The 21,728-nt window shown below is 41.7% G+C and overlaps 3 protein-coding genes and 1 long non-coding RNA gene across 9 annotated transcripts in view; 3 read left to right on the top strand and 1 right to left on the bottom strand.

Annotated features, from left to right (window-relative positions):
* Positions 1-682: 682 nt before the first annotated feature.
* LOC147248848 (U2 snRNP-associated SURP motif-containing protein) lies at positions 683-10,064 on the top strand. Of its 4 annotated transcripts, none has more exons than XM_086225895.1 (24): positions 683-839; positions 2,413-2,497; positions 2,658-2,769; positions 3,276-3,385; positions 3,512-3,579; positions 3,697-3,821; positions 4,255-4,319; positions 4,403-4,568; positions 4,650-4,849; positions 5,541-5,584; positions 6,726-6,830; positions 6,922-6,988; positions 7,144-7,313; positions 7,396-7,558; positions 7,636-7,715; positions 7,809-7,896; positions 8,015-8,143; positions 8,245-8,434; positions 8,565-8,645; positions 8,717-8,780; positions 8,870-9,020; positions 9,170-9,280; positions 9,474-9,652; positions 9,736-10,064. In XM_086225895.1, exons 2-24 carry the CDS (start codon positions 2,420-2,422, stop codon positions 9,857-9,859), a joined length of 2,670 nt encoding a protein of 889 aa, XP_086082021.1. In that variant the 5' UTR covers positions 683-839; positions 2,413-2,419; the 3' UTR covers positions 9,860-10,064. The 4 variants fall into 4 exon arrangements, with proteins under 4 accessions (XP_086082021.1, XP_086082023.1, XP_086082020.1 ...); XM_086225897.1 differs by having other exon boundaries at positions 705-861; positions 9,739-10,064; XM_086225894.1 differs by having other exon boundaries at positions 705-861.
* Positions 9,330-17,756, bottom strand: wdr44 (WD repeat domain 44). Its single transcript, XM_086225893.1, has 20 exons — positions 17,253-17,756; positions 16,363-16,396; positions 16,086-16,160; positions 15,339-15,945; positions 14,971-15,119; positions 14,785-14,880; positions 14,529-14,665; positions 13,920-14,003; positions 13,694-13,800; positions 13,151-13,302; positions 12,916-13,054; positions 12,777-12,841; positions 12,564-12,680; positions 12,341-12,463; positions 12,048-12,239; positions 11,787-11,888; positions 11,590-11,705; positions 11,338-11,465; positions 11,120-11,254; positions 9,330-11,040 (listed from the first exon to the last, which is right to left on the bottom strand). The coding sequence occupies exons 1-20, from the start codon at positions 17,327-17,329 to the stop codon at positions 10,952-10,954; spliced, it is 2,724 nt and encodes a 907-aa protein (XP_086082019.1). The 5' UTR covers positions 17,330-17,756; the 3' UTR covers positions 9,330-10,951.
* A 151-nt stretch (positions 17,757-17,907) lies between these two features.
* Positions 17,908-20,140, top strand: LOC147248846 (uncharacterized). Of its 2 annotated transcripts, none has more exons than XR_015119437.1 (3): positions 17,908-19,082; positions 19,177-19,270; positions 19,711-20,140. It is a non-coding gene; the product is annotated as an uncharacterized LOC147248846 (long non-coding RNA). The 2 variants fall into 2 exon arrangements; XR_015119436.1 differs by having other exon boundaries at positions 17,908-19,087.
* Positions 20,141-21,534: 1,394 nt separating this feature from the next.
* Positions 21,535-21,728, top strand: part of klhl13 (kelch-like family member 13) — a 38,451-nt gene continuing 38,257 nt past the window's right edge. The window contains exon 1 of one of the 2 annotated variants that reach the window (XM_086226952.1): positions 21,535-21,622. The gene's annotated coding sequence lies outside the window, so the exon portion shown is untranslated. The remainder of the gene's footprint in view (positions 21,623-21,728) is intronic. The other variant, XM_086226951.1, reaches the window with a different exon arrangement.

The raw sequence follows: 21,728 nt of genomic DNA, 5'->3' as shown, positions 1-21,728 counted from the left end.
GGAAAAAGGAAAAAAAGGAAAATTACCCTCAAACTGCAGTACACCTTCAGCATACATTCTATTTCATAAAGTGTCCTGTCTGAAACCCTTATTAGATGTGGATGGATCCCACAAAAACAATGTATAGTTTTGTTTGGTCACAGTTTGGCTGTATAATAAGGATGAATACAGCCTCTGCAAAATATATAAAGATGTGAAATGCGACTGAACCTCATAGTTTCAAGACAGTAAATGGCCACCACATAATCAACTGCATTTCAAGGAACTTATAGAAGATGTACATTTGGACATCAATCTTTTTTTTCTTTTCTTTTTTTTTTTTTTTGGTCAGGAAATTCAGTTGATATTATTATAACTGATTATTCTATGGGTCAGATTCTGACCAGATTAACAATATAGCAAAATATATTGCTTGCATAATTGCTGAACAAGTGTTAGCATATTCACTTGTTTGAGCGTCCTCAGGGAGTCATTATTATTAATTACTGTTAAAATATCTTGAAAAGATAAATATGAATTATGACCTGAAAGAGCATGATATGTCCTGGTTTTTAGATTCCTTAAATTTACAAAGGTGTACATTTAGCCTCAAGTGTCCACAATACATAAGGGACCTAAGGAGGGTACTCTGAAGATGTATCAATAAAATATATACATTTTAATTTAAGACATATCTCCGTCATGAATATGTATGAGCCCCCCACATTCAATTCTCATGGTCCGGACCTGGAATGCAGGTCTTGAGCGACTGAGCTCCAGTCGGCTATCTCGCCTCTGATAGCATGTTGTGATCGGCTATCGTTGCAACAAAAATGGTGCAGCTATAACAAAAACGCATTGTAAGTTCCAGTTCTAGCCCAGGTACGAATGTGCTTGCACTGTGGTTTAATAACGTCCTGTCCGGTCGGACGGTGCTTTGTGGCGTTGCATTAGAAAAGTGTTAGCTAGCTGAGGCTTGTTTTCACTGTCCGGAGTTAGCAGAGGCTAACGAGTAGGTGGGGATTTCTGCATGTTTGTGGGAGATTATAACTAATATGCTAGTGAGGGATGTGTGTATTATTTATTACTTATCTGAAGGTTAACGCCGGGTTAGCTTCCAGTCTGACTGTGCGATTGTCAGCTAAGCTAAATGTTGATAGCTAGCCCTATGGTTAGCAAAGTGAAGTGATAGCTGAGGGGGAGGCCTTTTAAACAGCGTCGGTATGAACTCCAACTATAATGCTCTGCCTTTGCGTGTGCTGGACATCCAGTATATCGCTGTAATATTTTATTTAAAAATGCAACATCGTGTGTCGAAGCTCGGCTGATGCCGACCGACAGTTAAGTGCGATATACCCATCACTAGTTGAGCTCTGTAGCGTAACTCAAGTTTGCATTGCGGTGTTTGGGATCATCCAGCTGTCAATTTATCTGCTAAACTTGTGTGTTTGAGTGTCTCACGTATTGCATGTGTAAAGATGATGTCATGATAGGAGTGTAAATCAATACTGTCACACACACATGGGACAGTGCGGTGCTGAGGAGGGAGGTTCCTCCTCTGACTAGAACACACAGCTTGTTTTTGACAGAAGGATGAAGGATTGGACTTATTTCAACACCAGATTGATGAAAGTGTTGGTTTTATTGAGTGCTGAGCAAATACAATACATCATATTGATTCATGAACAAAAAAAACTAACTCTTAGACGATGTTGCTGAGGTCAAACTGATTTAATATCACAGTTATTTCCACCTCGTACCTCAGTTTGGATTCATTCCTGATTATTTATACACAGTTTTACACCATTCTCACTCTTCTCTAATATGGTCTGTAAACATGCAGAATATGATACACAATAATTGGAGCATCACACCTGGATCTCATCTGCTGTTTGTGATTAATGATGTCTTAAATAATTGATTATGGGCTTTTCCAAGTGTTTTAGAAATAAAGAAAATAGCACTTTTCATTTTTGCACACTTAACATGTTTTTTATATGTTAAAAAAGGAAAAATTTTAAGTGTTTTTTTTTTTTAGAACATGTAAGCGTCAATAAATATTGTCCATCAATCAATTAAATTGTGAAACTATTGGGATACTAGTTAGAAAATAACATCAAATTTTGTGCATTCCTAGAATTTATTCACTAAATTAACTATTCAGTGTATTTTGCCTTGATTTTTTTCCCCCCCATCACTCGCTGCAGTTGAATTCACAATATTGATTTAATGCTCCATTGTGACCATTTTGCCCAAAATTGCATTTCCGATACGATTGAAAATATTGAAAGGAATCATCATTCTTGCGTCACCATTCACACCTGAATTGAAGAAAAGCAAATATAATGGTGTGATATTTGAGGACGTATTCTCAAGTCTGTTGTTGTTGTTTTTTAACTCTCAAGCACTAACGTTTCCGACTTTTTATTGCAGTCTGAGCATGGCAGACAAAAAGGGAAAACCTGTTACTCCAATCAAAACACTCACAAAGAAAGAACAAAAAGAGCTCAAGCAGAAGGTAAGTAGGCTGTGGACCTTTCCTCTGGCGGGGAGGATATTTTGGATCCGTTCAATGTGTATGAAGTACTTACAGAATCTAGTATTAGAAGATGTTATGTAACCACACTCAGGTTCTTGAAGACAAATGTGTATATTCTGGGTCATCTGTGACTTTTTAGGAGGAAGAAAAAGCGGCGGAAGTTTTTGAAGAATTCTTGGCATCTTTTGAGAGCAATAAGAAAAGCGGAGCGAAAACTTTTGTCCGCGGGGGTATCGTGAACGCTACAAAAGGTCAGCAGCCGAGACTTCATGTATGGATAGAATGCACGGAGAAGCTGTTTGTGTGCAACTGTGATATAAAATATTCTACTCTGGTTTTCAGTTACAAAATGTCTGTACAAAATATTGAGCTATCACGACGTTAAACTGAGTTATCTGGACGTTTTTGGAAGATTGAACAAGACTGAATATTATTCTGACTTTGCATTGCAATCGTTCACGTCTTCCTTTTCAGCGCCCGTATCTTTTCAAACCGTTCCATTAAAAAAAATCCGCCACCGTGGAGCACCATTGTCAGCAGTCTATTATCATTTTCATTTAAAAAAAACTAAATTGCTTCCAATTCAGAACGCATGAAATTAATATTAAACATAAAGAGGTTCTTGGCATTTGAATTTTAAAATGTAAATATAGCTGAATGACCAAGGCTCAACTCATTTATATCAGTTTTTCTTCTTGGGAAGATTTATTCAAATGTGCTGTGGCAAGAATTGAGCAGCCTGTTATACTTCTCACAGAGGAGGAAGCAGCAGAGGTCAAGAAAAATAAGCTTTATCGACCTGCTACCAAGTTCGTCCCCGTGACCCAGCATGTCTCCCCAGCGTTGGCCGCAGAAAGCAAAAAGTCTGTAAGTCTGCACTCCCGAGTTTGGTCAGGGGTTTGATTTTAATCATGCAAAACCCTGTAAATAACATATACAGACAGTCCATAGTAAGAAGAAGCACGACAACTTACTAGACTGTTTGATTTACAGGCGTTTAAGAAAAAAACCGAAGAAAAAAAGAAGAGTAACCTTGAACTCTTCAAAGAAGAACTGAAACTGTAAGTGTGTAGCAAAAAAAGCTTGATATTGTGTTTCGTATCAAGCGGTTGGTACTTTTTAATCATCAAAAGCCATTTCTGTGTGTGTGTGTGTTTGTGTGTGTGTGTGTCGTGTAGAATACAAGAGGAGCGAGAGGAGAGACACAAAAGGAAGAAAAATGACCCTGGAGGAGGAGGGGGAGGGGGAGGGGGAGGCGGAGGAGGGTTTGGAGAGCTGGACATACCGTTATCAGGACGATCAAGTAAGAATTCCTCTTCACTATCTTCTTATTGAAGCATTGAATATTGGGGATGACGAATTTTTTAAAATAAGCACCTCAATGTTCAGTTTGCACGTGTGAGCTGAGAAGGTGCAGAGAAGAGTAGAGGACACGCATGACAGCAATACTCAGCAGCGGTCCTATTTTTTCATGTTGTGCTTTCGTTTCAGTTCAGTGTGAGTGTCTGTTGTTTTTTTTTAATTGTTTTTTTTTTGCAGTCGTTTGCTTGGCATGTTTTTCCTCTCCTATCAGCTGTATCATATTAAATCAGGTTGACGTCATAGTTCCATCCTCATCTCAGTATTTTTTCCTTCTCCTGCAGAGCACCCATAGGTAAATTCATAGCAGTGAATATTTAAATGAGTCACTGCCGACAAATCGCCGCTGCAATCATGCTAATTTTCTTTCCTTTCAGCGCTATATGATGACCTCACAGTGCCAACCACCACCAACCTCTACATCAGCTGTATTAGCCCAAAGGTAGGGCTGCCACGCCGACCTGCGTCCACTCAGCTCAGCGTATCTGTTTGATGTAGTCACCGATCAGGTGTTTGTTTATTTAGATGAATGAGGAGATCCTCTGTAAAGAGTTCGGTAAGTATGGTCCCCTGGCCAGCGTGAAGATCATGTGGCCCCGTACTGACGAGGAGCGCTGCAGGACATCCAACAGAGCCTTCGTGGCTTTCATGACGCGGAAAGACGCAGAGAGAGCTTTGGCTGCTCTTGACGGTACAGTTAACTCTTCGTGCTCCATTTCAGCTCACATCCACATGCCTCATGCTGACTGTGGGATCATGTTTGGTATTGTAGGTAAAGTCATTATGGGCTTTGAAATGAAGCTGGGATGGGGTAAACCGGCTCGCATTCCGCCTCAACCTCTCTACACGCCAGTGGGCGTGAGGGCCACGCCGCCTCCCCCATCTGGTCTTCCTTTCAATGCTCAGCCGAGGGATCGCTTCCGCAATGACTTCACCAAGCCGCTGGGCATGTCCAAAGGGGAGCTTGACAAGGTAATATCTGTTCCCTGGTGTGTCATGCCGTGCCGAGTCACCCTTTTTTTTTTAATGCTATGTGGAGTTTTACTCTTTTCTCTTATTGCTCTGTAAATTTGTAAAAATAAGCAACGTGGCTGAGGAGAACAGGAATTATGATCTGTAAAAGATGATTTAGTAAAAGGTTGTCTCATAGTGCTGCGTAGAAGCGACACGAATAATTATTAAGAGACCTTTTTTTTGTTGTTGTTATGTTTAAGTTACAGTCATTTCAACTGATTCATAAATCCCTGATCTCTGGCTCTATGTTGCAGTTTTATTGGTCCACTGCACACATTTTCACCCTATTCTCAAAGCAAAACTGTTCTTTGTCAGCTGTCATTGCAAAAAGTCGCAAACCAGTAATGTTGCATGTGATGGCAAATGATTAAACACAGCGTAGCAGAATTTTACGTCTTTAAAGTAGGCGATAAAGCGCATCTTAAAATAATAGAAAAGTTTGTAGCAGGTCATTCCACGTGCTCTCATCTGTGAATTCTTGTCGTTGTAGTAGTTTTCTCAGCTGATCCTTCTGAATCCACCCGAGTAATAACGCTGTGTCTTGCTGATGCTAACGAGGTTTTCTAAGCTGTATGTATCCTGCAGTGTTTCATCTGTACAAATACTCACTTTGTAACATTTTCACTATTTGGTTTGACTTCACAAACAGACTCTGTCCGAAGCCGTAGTCAAAGTGGTTATCCCGACCGAAAGGTACACACACTCTTCTTACTATGACTGACCAGCTGTTGTTAACAGGAGTATTAGAGGACAGAGGCTGTGCTGCACTGTTCATGTATCCCTTCAGATGAGTCCTTTAGGCAGGAAGAGGCTTCTGGGAATAATCAATGTTGGAAAATATCCACTGGAATTGACAGGAATAAACTGGAAAATTGAGGGTAGTCTGTACTTTATTTACCTGGTCATAAACAAACAAGGAAAGTTCACATTTTGCATTCTCATATGCAGATATACACGCAAACATTTGAGACACACTTTTTAAAAACTACGTTTGAACAACAGAAAAAAAAAGCATTTCTAAAGTTTGCAGAAATGAACAGAAAACAAGTTAGCAAAAGGCAGTAGAAACGAACACATTTTCATTTAGTGTTTGCTTGAATATTATTGATCACATGCATTAAATGCAGTAATTTCATCAAAGCTGGGCATGACCTCAAAAACCATGCAGCAGCAAGTAAAATGCTAGCAATAGGTACATGTGGGGGAAGCGTACACCCTTCACTGTTACATAGTTTATATACATTACCCAAAATGGCCAGTTTATTCCTTATAAATCCCTGGACTTCTTATGGCAAATGTATGGATCAGAATTCCACCCCCCTGCAGCCCGGGGCAGGAAGTGACAGTTGTAAGAGCTGTAACTGCTAGCATGTTGATTTGTAGTCGTATGACCCAAACTCTGTCACCAGTGGTCCAATCAACATCTGTAAAACGAACGTCACAGGTCCTCGTGAAGTCCGATTTCAATAAAATGCATGTAATTAACATTGTTTTGTATACATTTGTATTTTCTCTCTTAGTTTGCTTAAACACTTCCAGAATATTCCTCTTGCTCCTATCATATGGCAGTGTGACAATAGAGCATCTGAGCTATTGATCTATCTTTCCTGGCTGAGACACTGCAGACGGATACAGCTAGAAGGCAGATAGATGTCCCATAAACCCAAGCTAGATGATGGCAGAACTACTTCCAGTCCCAAATCAAACGAGTAGTTGAACTGCAGTTCCAGAAGTGATTTGTGAACATCAACACTTTATTAAGAGAGTGTAAGATGTTTACCTCCAAGGTTTTGACACAAAACCCTTGTCTGATACGCTCGCTTTCCCTCCGCAGGAATTTATTATTCATCATTCACAGAATGATAGAGTTTGTGGTGCGTGAAGGTCCCGTGTTTGAAGCCATAATAATGAACAAGGAAAAAAACAACCCAGACTACAAGTGAGTATCACCTCACCTGCTCCTGACATAATCCCACTGGTCAGTTTTGTTTTGGGTTTTTTTTAAAATTCCACTTCCTTTATTTTCACAGGTTCCTTTTTGACAACAAAAGTCAAGATCACGTGTACTACCGCTGGAAGCTGTTTTCTATTCTCCAGGTGTGAATTCAAGGGTTTATGTGGAGCATCGTTTCATTGTAATCAATGACGTGCCTCCCTTCTATGGGATGATTGAGTGGTTCAGCGGATACATGGCTGGTCCATCATAATGAATCTGTGAGTTTCCATACGCTTGACCTTCCTCTCCACCACAGGGGGAGTCCCTGACTGAGTGGAGGACAACAGATTTCCGCATGTTCCGCGGTGGCTCCCTTTGGAGGCCCCCCGTTCTTAACAGCTACATGCAGACTGGAGAAGAGAAGGCAGAAGTGGAGGAGGACGCTTCTCCGGAGGAGGAGGTGAAGAAAGGGCAGCTCAGAGCTGAGTAAGTATCTCCAGCAATCATTTATGTTTCCGCCTGAAGAATGAAGAGTCAGCGATACGACTCTGCTGGTTGCACCATTCAGACACAGACAGAGACTGGAGACTCTGCTTGACGAGCTCACGCCGAGCAGAGACGATATCGCCAACACCATGTTGTTCTGCCTGGAGCGAGCAGATGCAGCAGAGGAAGTGGTTGGACACATCACTGAATCCTTCTCCTTGCTTCAGACGCCCCTGCAGAAGAAAGTGAGTCTCCTACTGCGTATGTGAAGCCTGATTCCACTCAAATAATAACACCCTTGTTTTTGTCCTTGCCTCCCTAGATTGCCAGATTGTATCTTGTGTCAGATGTTTTGCACAACTCGTGTGCCAAAGTAGCCGGTGCATCATATTATCGTAAATAGTAAGAGACGTTCTCCCGACTCATATTTAACCCTTGTGTTATTTCTGGGGGACTCGGTATTCTAAAACTCTCTCTCTCTCTCTTTTTCTTCAGTTTTGAAACAAAGCTAACACAGATATTTGGAGAACTAAATGCAGCACATAAAAATATACGAGCCAGACTGCAGGCAGAACAGTTTAAGGTCAGTATGTCTCTCATTGACTAAAGGAATGTTACCACCTTCCCACCCAAAGAAAATGCAGAGCTCCAAAAAAAAAATCCCAAAAAACACGTTGTATTTTTCTCTCTCATCACCTCAGCAAAAGGTCATGAGTTGTTTTAGAGCCTGGGAGGACTGGGCCATATACCCGGAACCTTATTTAATCCACCTTCAAAACATCTTCCTGGGCTTTGCTAAATCAGGGGAGGGGCCAGTCGAAGCAGTGGAGGTGAGCTGAATATTTATCTTCTTGCTGCAGACATTTTCTATTGACATCAGACATTATTAACACGCGCTATAAGTCATAACCTATGTGCTCTCATCTCATAGAAAGCACCCTTTGACCTCGATGGTGCACCGATGGATGGTGCACCTATAGATGGGTTACCATTGGGCAGCGCTCCCCCTGACGACCTAGACGGTTGCCCCCTTGGTTGGGACCCTCTAGATGGAGTCCCAGTTGATGACATAGACGGCGTTCCCTTAGGTGCTGCCATCGATGACATTGATGGAATGCCACGTGAGTGGATAAGGAGTAACCTCCAGTGGAGTCCTCAACATGAAGTAGCACAAACATGAACTGCTACTTGAAATGCTAACAAGGTGCTGCTGGCTGGAGTTTCCTGACCCCACTGCCTTTTTCTCTTCAGTGGATGACAGCAATGCTCCTCTCTCCAGAGGGCCCTTGTCAAAGTGGGAGAAGACGGGTGAGGATGGGACGTTTTCTCAAGGTAACACATGTTCCAAAGCCAGTTCACTACCTCTCTACTGTCTAAGCTCATCTAACTCCTTCCTCTTTCAGCCATGACCGAGTCTAAATGGAGCTCTGTGGCAGATAAAGACAGCGAAGATGAAACGAATGCAAGGTAAGACCACGGCGATTAGTGTCCAAGCATCCGTGACACATTTGCCATGGAGCGAACTCATAGCTCCCTCTTCTCCCCCATGACTACAGCGTCAACTCACAGGACGGAGACGACGACTCAGAGAATGACAGCAGCGATGACTCCGGCAGCTCCTCCAAATATAACAGTGCAGACTTCCAGAGCTCCCTCAAAAGTTTCCAAATGTCCGAGAGCAAAAGAAAACGGTTGAGAGAGCTGGAGGTGAGCGCTCGCGGGACAGTCAGCACGGTAGAGCAGTTCCATATACAAAGCGGATAGAAGTAGCTGTATGATTTTAATCACTACATACCGCTTATTATTGCACATGGAAGTGTCTGACAGCGTGGTAAACTTGGATGTGTCTGACACAGGTGAAGGTTATGAAGATCCAAGATGAGCTGGAATCTGGAAAGAGGCCGAAGAAATCTGGAATGAGCATCCAGGAACAGGTCGAACATTACAGGAACAAACTGCTACAGAAGGTAAACGTGCAGTGACGCGTTAGAGGAGCTCAAATGAAAACACAACTGATGAGTAAAATATTCCTTTAATCACACGCTTACAAAAGTGACTATCAGTACATTTAAACAGAGCAGAGTGAAAGTGCACTGCGACCAGGTGGATCATGTCGGCACTCATCAATCTGGCGTGACATGTTACACCTGTCCACCGCAGGAGTTTGAAAAAGATGAAGAAAAGGGTGAACGGTCGACGTCCAAGTCTAAAGACAGATCAAAGGATGACAGAAGGGACAAAAAGAGGAGCAAAAGAAGTGAAGACGGGGACAGAAGACGAGGACGGAGTAGAGATTCTGATGAGCAGACCCGCAAATCAAGTAGCATCTCTCCTTTAAAGCAAGTGTCATTTGATCGTTTTAGCTGTGAAAATGTGTTAATCCTGGTTCAGATGTCAGTCATAATGTGTCGTTTTCTCTCAGCAGGACAAGGTCTCCTAAATGGTCCAAACGGTCCCGTTCACCATCTCCAAACAGAAAGGCACGAATGTCCAGGTCGCGATCACCACATCGCTCCCACAAGAAGGCAAAGAAGAGCAAACACTGACTGTCAGCTAGCAGTTGTCCCGCTGCTCTGTTCTCCGGTTGGTCCAAACTATTACGTATCCAGGCAAGATTCAGCTCTTTTTTTGTATGAACTTTGAACACTGTAATTATAAATATATTTTTGTTTTAATGTTTGTTTTTAAAAAGACAATTAGAAATGTGCAAACTCAGACACTCAATAAATCACTGTTGGTGATTACATGTGTGTGTGTGCGCGCGTGTGTGTTTGTGTTACTCTCCTGGAGGTGGAGGACATTGTGGGCGGGGCTCGGTATCTTAACTTTCAACCTGCTGCATCAGGTGGATGAAATATGTTATCAAGCATTCTTCTAGTTTGCTTGGGTTTTTTTTATTGAGGAAATTAATCGTATTATTTTGTTCTGTTGAAAAAGCAGTTCAGTATGCACAGTTACACAGTAAATTTTAGTACTGTTACACAGTAAAATCTACAGTCCTTCTATATTATGAAATGTATCAAAAAAAAAAAAAGAGCCAGTATTGTTTCTGAAAAACAGGAAGATACCCAGCCCTAATCAAACATACAGATTCTCCTGTACCATAGATTTGTTATCGTCAGCAGAGGAAATCTTTAGAAAAATCTAGATTTTTTTGACATGTTTGGGGAAGTAACATTTATAATCACCTTGTTCTGAAGACAAACGGTTACGTCTCTTCACACACGACACATTAAGTCACAAATCTTAGGACAGTGTCTTGAACCTGTGAAACGTGGGAGCAAAAGGAACTAGTTAAGTGCTCATACTAATACAAGCAGCCCTCTATACCTAGTGACTAGACCGTACAGCTGGAAATTTACACCATGGGTTGTTTCATTAATACCAAACCGTTCACAGCTGATTGGTATTAAAGATGAGACAGGGATTTGTATCCTGCCTGCTTTGTACAGTCCGTGTCCTTCTCCATCATCTTCCACAGCAGGGTCCCGGTTCTTTTGTTTTGGGGAGGTGTCATCATCAAATAGCTCCTCATATCAGAGAAATGACCACCAGGTGAGTTTTGACTGCCCCCGATCTTTCGGAGTGTTCTCTGACAGCCGGTCCTGAATGAGAAGAGCTGGCCAGCTCTGAAGTGCTCAGTATTTTTTTACATTGATGAAAACCTTGATGGCTCCAGTGAAGTCAGCAGAGAGAAGAACCTCAGTGTGATCCGTCTTCAGTGCTCCTGTGGGAGAATTATTTGGATTTTACACACTGAAATGAGTGACTTGAATTATTCCAAGAAGGAATCCATGCAAACCCACCTGAGGGTATCGTTTCAGAGTCTGTGGAGTCCAGGCTCTTACACTCTGCTTCTGGTTTCTCCGCCCCAGTCTCCTGAGGAACAATGAGACCTGGGTGTGGTGCAAAAATGGCTGACGTGACTACTGCGTTGTGTGCTGAAAAATAAACAAGGATTCAGATGAGCAAGAAAGAGTGAATCAGACAAGTGATATTAAAATGCAGGTAACCTTTCAGTTACCTTTAATTCCTTCCCAGAAGTCATTGCGGTCACGTCGGACAGATGTGAATTTGCTTAGGTCGTGGTAAGTGCTCCAGATGTACACATATTTATCCTCGGAGCCGCTGACAATGAATGAGTAGTCGTGGCTGTGGGACGACAGATCATTGTGTGTTAAGGGTGTCATGAAACAACAAGATTCCATCTACCTATTGATCAGTTGGTACAATTACATGAACAAAATGCTTGAGTCAGAAGGGAAACCCTCCTCACCTGAAGCTCGCCTTGATCTGGCTGCTGCTGTTGACATAACCCTTGTACTTCATAGACAGAGACAAGTCCCTCAGGTCATAGAGGCGAATGCGGGAATCATTTGAGGTTACCAAAATCTATGGGGGGAGGAGTGGGGTAGTCAGTTCATCTGGCTCCAGGTAAGGTAAGAAGTAAGTACAGTGGAGACCAGATCTTACCTTATTCTCTCCAGGTAAAGGTTCAATACCGGTGATTTTACGGCCAACTTTGTTCCTGCCTCGGGTGGACCGAACATGTATTTGGGTGTGGTACTTCAGACGCTGTGGAATGCACACGGAGGAAAATAAACCCAAGTTTTCTTTAATCATCCAGATCATCGTGCACACTTAAAAATGACATAACATGTTCTGACATTTGACGCTGACATGATAAAGTGGATCATGTGGAACAATGTGTCAGCAGGAATATGGATCGATCACCTCTGTGTCATAGAAGATGCATCGCCCGTCATATGTGCCGATGACTGCATACTTCCCGTTTTGACAGAAGTTGGCAGCAGTGATGAGGCGTGTTTGTCCATCCACCTCATTCCACAGCGCCACCTTCTTGTCTGGAATGTTCCAGAGTCGTAGCTTTCCATCAAGAGAGCCACTTAAAAAATATCTGTCATCCTGGGAAACGCAAAAATAAATGTTACTTCTACTACTACCAGTGTGGGAGCCAAATAAGCATTATTGTTTGTGCTAGGTAAGTGTTGAAGAGTGACTCTTACTCGGGGATGGAATGCGATGGCTGTGACAAAATCGATGTGTTGAAAGCAGCAGAGACACTCTCTCCTGGAAATGTGCCACAATCGAACCGTTTTATCCATGGACGAGGAGAGCAGGAAAAAGTTCTAGATCGACAGAGCAATTGATTACGTGAGACAAATTCAAACAAAAAATAAGAACATCTAAAATGAGTGGAGAGAAGGGACAAAAAGATGAACGCTTCACCTTTGACCAGGACAAGTCCAATAGATCAGCTGTATGACCTTTGTACTTGCAGAAAGGGACTTGACGAAAAGGGGCATTCCTATCCTCTGTGTCAGGGTCCTCTGGCACACAACTTGCCTGAATAGATACATAAACCATGTTAGCCAAAAGATAATCTGATTCTCAACATATCTTCTTCTTGAACATCCACAATTCAGAATATTTTCTACGAACCCCGGGATCGGTGTCAGATTTGGAGGAGCATAAACTTTCCTGAGATGGTGAAGGTGAAACTCGACCTGGAGATGTCAAGGCAATGTTAACAGAGTGTGAATTCAAATCTTTAAAACAGCAGAATTACTGCCGAGATTACCTTCAGTGTTGTATTTTATTCTCATGTTATTGAAGTAGTCGAAGGCGGTCTTCAAGACCCAGATGCGAACAACATTATCTTGGCCTGCGGTTGCCAGCAGTCGACCGCAGTGAGAGAACTTCATGGTCCATACCGCCCCCTGAGGACAAGACATGGCCGCTGATATCTCAGTATTCACTGGCATTCACCTTCCATTCAACGTGACACACAAAAAGAAATAAGTATGACATCTTACCATGTGCTCTCCACTTAAATCCTGCACAACTTTAATTTGATCAAAGTCAAATGGACCCTTGAAGCTGTGAGCTGCCTTGAATTTGGCCGGCCTGGTGTAAGGCATTCCCTCATCATCGCTGGACGACGGATCATCCTGATCCGTATGGAAAACTAAGCCCCCACCAAGAAACAAGCACCGTTGAGTTCTCAACATTAGAAATAACAGCTTTAGCATGTCACATGTTGAAACTGCTAAATAGGTACAGAAAAAAAATGGAGGTTTAAGGATGAGCATTTGTGGAACTAGCAGGTCAATGATGCTACCATCCAGGGGGGGACAGTCCCAAGGGAGCCCTTTGGGTAAATTTTAAAGTTCAGGATATTATTAGATATTTTTATATCGGAGCGGCTTCTGTGGAACTTTTTTCACAGCAGCAGTTGGTGGATGGACATTCGCATTAACGTTTGGGTTTCAACAGCATCATCCTGATATCAGCTTGAATTGTCATCCTGTTTCATCTCAACTGAATACAGCATTCGGTAACCGTGTTATGTCTTTTACCTTCATCGCGTACGCTTTTGACTTTGTTGACTGCCTTCTCTCCGTATTCCTCAGCCAGATGTTTGGCCTTCTTCACAGACTTGCCCAAGAATTTTTTTAGCTGAGTCCTGGAAGGTAATAAGGAATACCAAACCATTATTAAAATCTATATTACAGATAATCATGTGGCGTGGAGGATAAGAATCTGATTTCCAGAAATAGATTCCAGAGCATCACCGATCCTTACGTTTTCTGTTTCAGTTTTCCTCCATCTGTGTCGGTCAGCGGAGCCTGAGACTTGTCATCATCATCTGACTGAGCTGCATCATTCCTGGGAGGGTAAAAATACAGCAGATCAACTTCCTCTAAGAATGGGCCGTTTGTTTTCCTGTAGCATTTCAGTGGGAAAATGTTTTCTTTACATGTGCAGCTTCTCAAAAGACCCTGCCGAGAGTGACTGCTTTTCTGTACAGCGTTGTACTGCAGGACAAAGTTCTCTATTGATTATGAGGTTTCATTATCAAAACTATCCACGAATGCGCATGCAAGAGAACTCCAGGACTTTGTCATGTATAATGTGTCTGGAATATGCGGTTCGCTATCATTTGTTGACACTGCACGGCTTTTAATTAGTCTAAAACCCACACACATATAAACCAGGTGCATGCACAGTACAGTACATGAGCGCACAAAATCGTCACCGTGAGTCAAAAGTCTTGTGAGGAAAAAATTTCTGCTCTGCATGCACAAATGCCATCCTGTGAGCAAGGGCCAATGGCCTCTTCTTCACACCCTCAACTATTAAACACGCTCACTTGTTTAGCAATATTGTGGAGGAAAAACACCTTCCACTTACGTGATGTACTCCTTGGTCCTCCTCATGATGTGCAACGTGAGGGGGTTAATCCCAGCAGGAAGTTTCTCTTCTGCCTGGATTAGCGGGATCTCTTCCCCAGTGTCCAGATTCTTTATCATTACACTGGCCAGGATTTCCTGTTAGGAGATAACACACATAAGCACAGAAGGTCTGTGTAAGTAATGTAAACGAAGTTGACTAGTGGCTCAGATTCAAGCTAAATAAAGCTAACAAAGTCAAATACACCGGGACTGACCTCATCTGTCAGTTCTCTACCAGAGTTGGAACGTGGTCTCTGAGGGCCTGGAGTTTCCCCTTCACTCAGAGATGAGGCCTGTTCACCTTCATTCTCCTAAAATACAAACAAAACCAGCAATAATAATGAATGATAACATTTAAGTAAACAGCGTAACATCACATTCAGGTTCATAGCTTGACTGACCTGTGCTGTCACCACTTTGTCCCCACTGGTAGCGCTGGCCAGATCCAAGGAATGCTGCAACTCCCTGGTTAGACTCCTCACTGTGCTACTGGGAGACACCAGGCCAGAAGGCTCCAGAGCGTCATCGGTGATTGGACTGACTGCAGACACTAAATGAACAAAACATCATCTGAAAACCGCTCATCTTTTCTTTCTGCTGTGTATACAAGTAGAGTGGTTTGACATCAACCGATGATAATCGATCAACAGATGATGCGCTCGCTCTAAAGGCTCAACAAATATGACAACAATGCCAAATGTTTTGAACAGTTGCTGATTCACTGATGTCTGGACCATCAAAACTCAACATTCATTCATTCATTCTCTACCTTCAAGTCCACTTGGCCTCAGACACTCCTGAGACTTCTTGGAAGGTAGATTCTGCCAGGACGGCGGAGGTGGTCTTGGTGGAGGGCAACCGCTAGGAGGGGGTGGTCGTGATGGAGGAGGCTTCTTGGTGCTGGCTACAATGTCTGGTTCCACTGTGAATTGTCTAGGGGGTTTTGAAGGCCCAGGCGAGCCTGAGTCCGTTGACCTGTCTGTAAAGGGGACCTGGTCTAAGATATCTGCAGGTCTCTGTTCCTGCTCCCTGACTGTAACCACGAGCGCCCCATCAGGCTTACTCTGTCCTATGGTGCTGGTGATGTCAGGGGGCTGAACACATTCTTGTGTTCCAACTGATGGCCCTGGGAAATCTAAGGGCTCAGGGGCAGGTAGAGAACATGCTCCATTTGTTGCTGCACTTTCCTGTTGTTCCTCTGGTCTCTCGATAAGCTGAGGTTCAACAGCTGGGACTGCTTGCTCCACGGGAACTTCCTGAGCATTATTCTCTTCCTTTGGCTCCAGCTCTGCTCTTACATCAACATGGAGCTGATCTAGCAGTTGAACTACATCACCATTTCCCTTTTGACTCTCTTCAATGATGCTGTCAATGATCTGTTTGGAAGAGACAAAGGGTTCCTTCAACAACAGAGATATAGAACTACCACTCTCACTTCCACAAACAAAAATGAGAAATAATACAACTCAAAAGTGATCTTGGGTGTGATATAGAGACATACTGAACAAAATCTAACCTGTAAGGAATCATCTTGTTGGGCCTCGCTTGTGGCCACACCACAGCCTGCATCCTGGACTGGTATCTGTGAGAGCTTTTCAGAAAGAGATTCAGTCAAACTTTTGTTTACCTACTGTAGAAATGCATAACAAAATTCACAGGACAGACAGTAATATATGTATTAGCCACTTTTACTATATCTTAAAGTCTTCCTAAGACTGGAACTAAAGTTAGAAAAGCCAATCTAGTTGCTGATATCACTTTGTTTAAACAGTGTCCGGTTTAGGCAAACATACCTGAGGCGAAGGAATGACAAACTTTGCAGGTGACCTAAAAAAACACATTGATCAAAAAAGTCCAGTCAATGTCTAAAATACAAAATCTCAAAGCAAATAATTTTGTTTTTTTTATTATTGTATCTGTCCATTTGAGGAATTAAATGTGCGTCTTCTTTCATTGGGAAGTTAAGCACTGATTTTCAGATCATATGTTCAACTTTCACAGAATGTGGTTGCGAAAAAAATGAAGCTTGATGGGAAAACATGGTCAAGGATGGTCTTTGATATTGTTGTAAACTTATTTAGTAAATAGACCTCAATCAACAGCAAAGAACTGCAAACAGATGAAGCTAAAATATCCAGAAATCTGGTGTCTTCAAAGTTCAGGTAACTAATACATGTTTGGATAATTATATGACCTTAAATCAAGCCATGACAAAAGGCCCTGATATTTGAAAAACTTTGCAATTTTGTTTCCAGTTTAGTCATAGTTAACCAATCCAAGGCTTAAAAGCTTCTTCTTTAGTGTTACCACAAACATTAACATGAAGAATCCCAACTGAAACTCATATTTAGGCTTGAAGCTTGCAAACATATAATATCCCAATATCCCGAGACCTGAGGAATAACATCATGTGACTTGAGTGCTAAGGAAGGCCATCCCTTCATAATAAATCGCTGGTAAGTGTATGAGCTTTAAAATGCATTTTAAAATTGAGTGCAAGGATTTCCATCTCTCTACAGACTTTGAACGAGCTGTGTACCACAAATGTTCAAAAAAGGATTTCTACACACGTACGTGTCACAACAAAGATGAGTATGGTTAATACTGTTGAAAAGATTGGCATACAATTTAAAATCAGCAGTAACAACAGTCAAATGTAGTATTATAAAGTTTGCTTCCTTACACTTTCGGAGATGGAGTGAAATTTACGTCCTCAGGAGCATCATAGAATTCCTCCGTGTCACTTGTGTCTGACGCCATGCTAACGTCAATTTAGCTCGCTAGCTAGTCAGGCAGCTGCTAAAAGCCTAACCCGCGAAAGAGATTGTTCTATCACATGGGCTCTTTTGAATCCACCTGTTTTACATTAGTATAATAAAATAAGCTTCGCCCCGTCGAGCACTTTCCTGTCTAACGTCACGCCATAACGTTACAGTATGCTAGCCTACCGCTGGGCTAACAAATGTTATCTGGTCGTACGACTGACCAGCACCTTATGCTAACTACCTTTCCGCCCTCTTTTAAATATGAAAGCGTTCAGAGCAGAGTATCTTCCACGAAATGAGATACTAGAATGCGTCTTTGCAACGACAGACACTCGGTGAGCTGTCAGCCGGAGGCAGTGAACAGCGTCATAAACAAATATGTATGTCAGCTAGGTGAACCAAAGGGCGGGGCACAGGCAGCTGTGGGCTCGGACTCATTCTTCTTCTGCTTCAATATTATGGTAGCAAAGTCAGATTTAGTGACATTACTGCCGTCCACTGGTCTGATGTGGGAGTGCAATCAAGACAATGAGGGGAAAGAAAGTAACAGGGACGGGCTCCGTTAGTATTTTTCATTACATCCAAAGAAAACACAAGCTACCGTGTTTGTGTTGGAGCCGATCTCTTTAATCAGGTTGAGAGTCAGTGGGCTTATAGAAGCTGATACTTATAGTTGAGAGGAAAAAAAAGAAAAAAGAATATATGAGCTAACGAATTAAAATGAAGGCATGAAATAAACTAGAATTCTCACTTCAGTATCCCTCTGTCAACCAGTCCCTCTACAGTTCACATCTGTGTTGGATCAGACTCTTGGAGCACTCTATAAGTCATACACACTTTAGGGAGTTTAGTAAAGGGATGCAAATTTTTGTTGTTGTTTCTTTTAACAATATGGTACTTGAATATTACTTCAAGGTCGCATTATTGCACTTTTTAAGGTTTCATGTAGTTTGCTCTCCATCATCAGGATGGAGCTGTGGAGGAGTTCGGCAGGTGTTTTTTCGGGGACAAGCCTGGCGAGGCCCTTTGACAACGTTTTTACTGTTTCGAGGCTGCTTACCTCTCCGTCTGATATTACAGTTCGTGAACACGAAAACTTGCTAATATGCGCCGTTGTGGAAACGGCGTTAGCATGCATGCACACCCAACTACCAGTCTGGTAGTTGAGAAAATAACCTTTCAACTCATTAACGGTAACACTCGTTCATGTCTGAGCTCAAGGTGGCACCGGGTAATGTTAATGTTAGTTCTGAAGGTGATTGTGTCATTCTTAAGTTTTTTGTTTCTGAAGTTTATATACCCGTGCTAGTTAGCTTAGCTACTTCGTCTTAGCATCCTTTTACTTGGGTACTTTGCTGTCGTATTTTAAAGTGTAAGAATGGCCAGTTGTGGTTTTAATGGCAGGAAATGGGGAGCAGTGTCTTCCTGGAGGTCTCTTCTTGTCCAGATAAACTCCCGATGATACCAGGATCTGAGAGTATGACTGTGCCTCCTGCAGCAGCCACCTTATGTCAGTTTTATTCTACAAACTGCACAGATTAAACAGGCAAGTTCCAGTATACCAGTGACCTTAAGAGGCGCTGGTTCTGTACATGGAATTTGTTAGAGCCAGGCTTGTTATCAGTTTGAAGGTCAGCTAAATACCTGAGGATCACCCTCCAGTCTTCCATTTTCCTTCTTTGATACTTAAGTCAAGTACATACCTCAGTTGCAGAGGCTCTACAAAATGGGAAAGACTAGAAGTTTTGGTGAGGTACAAGTATTTTAATATTTATACACTTTAATATCTTTACAATTCTTAAATATGACCCAATGGAATGTGTCTGTGTGTGCTTTTAACAGGGCAGGAATGGCATCGCTTCTTCGAGAACAGCGGCCATTGCCAGCCTGTTGCCGTACTTTCCTCAGATGTCTTAAAAATTGTACGGTAAATATGGTATGAAACTGAATATTTTGCTCAATAAAATCATGTTCTGCGTTTTAGAAACGGTGTCTATCCCTGTCTCTCTTTGGCTCTGGAGTTACTGGAAATGTTTGAATCATATGCAGTGTATACAATGTAATCAAATATGGAGCTGTGGCCCTTCAACGTAGAAATATTCAGAGTTCTCGAGGTCAGTATGCTCACTTTCAGGAAAGGTCATGGTCCTGTGGTTGAAGTGACTGATATGTTTGATTGTTATTCCCAAAACACACCTCTAACATACTGAGTTAACCAGGGACTTACTGTTGTTTGTGACGTGCTTCTACTCCCATGTAAAAATTTGGACGTTATTATGTTACGTTGATGTTTTTGTGAGCGGCATTGGTCTTTTTGCAAAATTTATGGTTTGTTCAATTTCACCGACACACACTTCACTTGCATTATCCTTTCAGGCTGAACTGAAGGCAACCCGGGAAGGAGCCGCGCTGAATGAGGAAGAGGTGCCTGCAGGAGTTCCCTTTGAAACTCGCCATGTCTCAATCGTCCCACAGATCCTTGACTGCTTCACTGGTGGTTTTGTTTGGAGTGGTCTGTGCTCTATGTTTCAGCTACCGTAGAAGCTAAGTGGCGTCTTTGAGTTCATTGTGGTTTTCTTAAATCTTGCTGGTGGAAGAAAGCGGCTCAAACCTGTTACAGGCCTTGAGCTGGAATAAGTTATCAAAAGGTTACGCTGTTTAATGTCTGTTTTTTCTTGATAGGGTAAAGAAAATTTGCATTTTAGAAATAAGAATATTTCATTTTTTGGACACAGAAATATATGAGTGTTGCATATTTAAGTAAATAAATGATTTAAACTGAATGAGATTTCTGTGTTCATAAAAGTTAAATGGTTTGAGGCAGTCTGTCTCATCAAATGCGGTGAGTCGCAACAACAAAGTCTGAAGTTGTCACAACTACAATGCAGTAATTTGCTTAAGTGGAAATTAAGCAAGTTAATTCAGCCTAAGTGTGACAATTTGTATAAGTGAGGTTAATTTAAGTTACTCTTACTTAAATCAGAAGCATTCTTATAATGCGTTTTTTTAAAAACGTTTAGATAAATGATGCGTGAGAGTCCAATACACATTATGGTTTTGAGTTCACTTAAATTACTGTAATTTGTAATGGCAGCTTTATTTACCCAAGTTACATCAACAATAATTATTTGAGTTCTTCTAAGCACATCAAGTAATTATCGACCCTTAAATTGTTTGAATTAATAAAGGCGATCAGTGTCCTCAGTTTGAGTTGAAGTAACCCTCAGGTTTTTCAGTGTGAAGAGAGAAATCCTGGCACAGAAAATGGAGTGTTTCGTCCTCATCTCCGTCTTGTGGGTAATTATTTACCTTAACCCCATGTGGTTACCGAAGTATTCTAACCTGTCACTAAAATGTGTGTGGCATGATTTTTATTTTTTAAAAATCATGTAATTACTGTATTAACATCCTTAAAATGTCACTTCTCCTTACGCTGCTTTAGAATGCCTGAAAGTACTTCACTTCACAACCAGGTCAAATCAGTGTTTCCACAAGTTTCCAAATTATATGTTGAGTGTTAAACCACAATTGCTTCAAAACTATTTGCGATGTTACAAAATCATGTTCCTATAGAACAATCAGATTGTCAATTAGCACAAAGAAAGCAGACGCTTTTCATCAACAAATGTGACTGCATTCAAGTGTCGAACTCTGCGCGTATTTCTGCCTTGTACAAGGAGACTCGTATATTTGTGTATTTAATTTTGAACAATTGTATTGTCTTGCATCAGCATTTGTCAGCACTTGCAATTTTTTTTAAGAAGAGAGGGATTATGATTATGCTAATTAGAAAATAACAGCAGTGAAATCTGTAAAGTCAGAAATAATCCGCTGCTGAAATAGCATATCCATATTTGACAAAGGATGAACCTAATCACCTAATCCCAACTATTTAGTCTAATCACACTAATGCGCCATCTAATATCGAACACAGTTGCTGTTGTGAAATAAAGTAACTGTGAATTCATTCATCATTATAAATCACTCTGAACTGAGGGCGAGTTTTTGTGTGTGTGTGTGTGTGTTTGTGTAAATAAATTCAGACATGCTTCAAATACTTCAGAGGAGAACTCCTCTTTAGAACCACTTTATTTAGTAACGGAAGTTTTGAGCCAATGAGAAAAGCTTGCCATACCCTTCCACCAATGGAAAGTTAGGATGCTCCGGCGCTGGGAGTAAGGATCACGTGTATTGGATAAAACAAAGAAGGAGGTTCCGCTGGTATAAGTGGATTTGAGGGCTTGGGAGGAAAACAAGGACGCTAGTCAACGCTTTCTCGTCGTTGAAGGTATGGAATTTATCCTTTAAAAGTTCCCAGAGTGGATAAATATACATACCATGGTTGAAATTTCATATAGAAGGTACTGTACACAACAAACACAAGGTTGACAGTG

The sequence above is a fragment of the Aulostomus chinensis genome, chromosome 15 (assembly GCF_037954235.1).
Source record: "Aulostomus chinensis isolate RoL2024-O1b breed Wild chromosome 15, RoL_Achi_v1.0, whole genome shotgun sequence".
Lineage (NCBI taxonomy): Eukaryota > Metazoa > Chordata > Actinopteri > Syngnathiformes > Aulostomidae > Aulostomus > Aulostomus chinensis.
The sequence above is the reverse complement of the archived record's forward strand: the minus strand, read 5'-3'. Positions and strand labels throughout refer to the sequence as shown.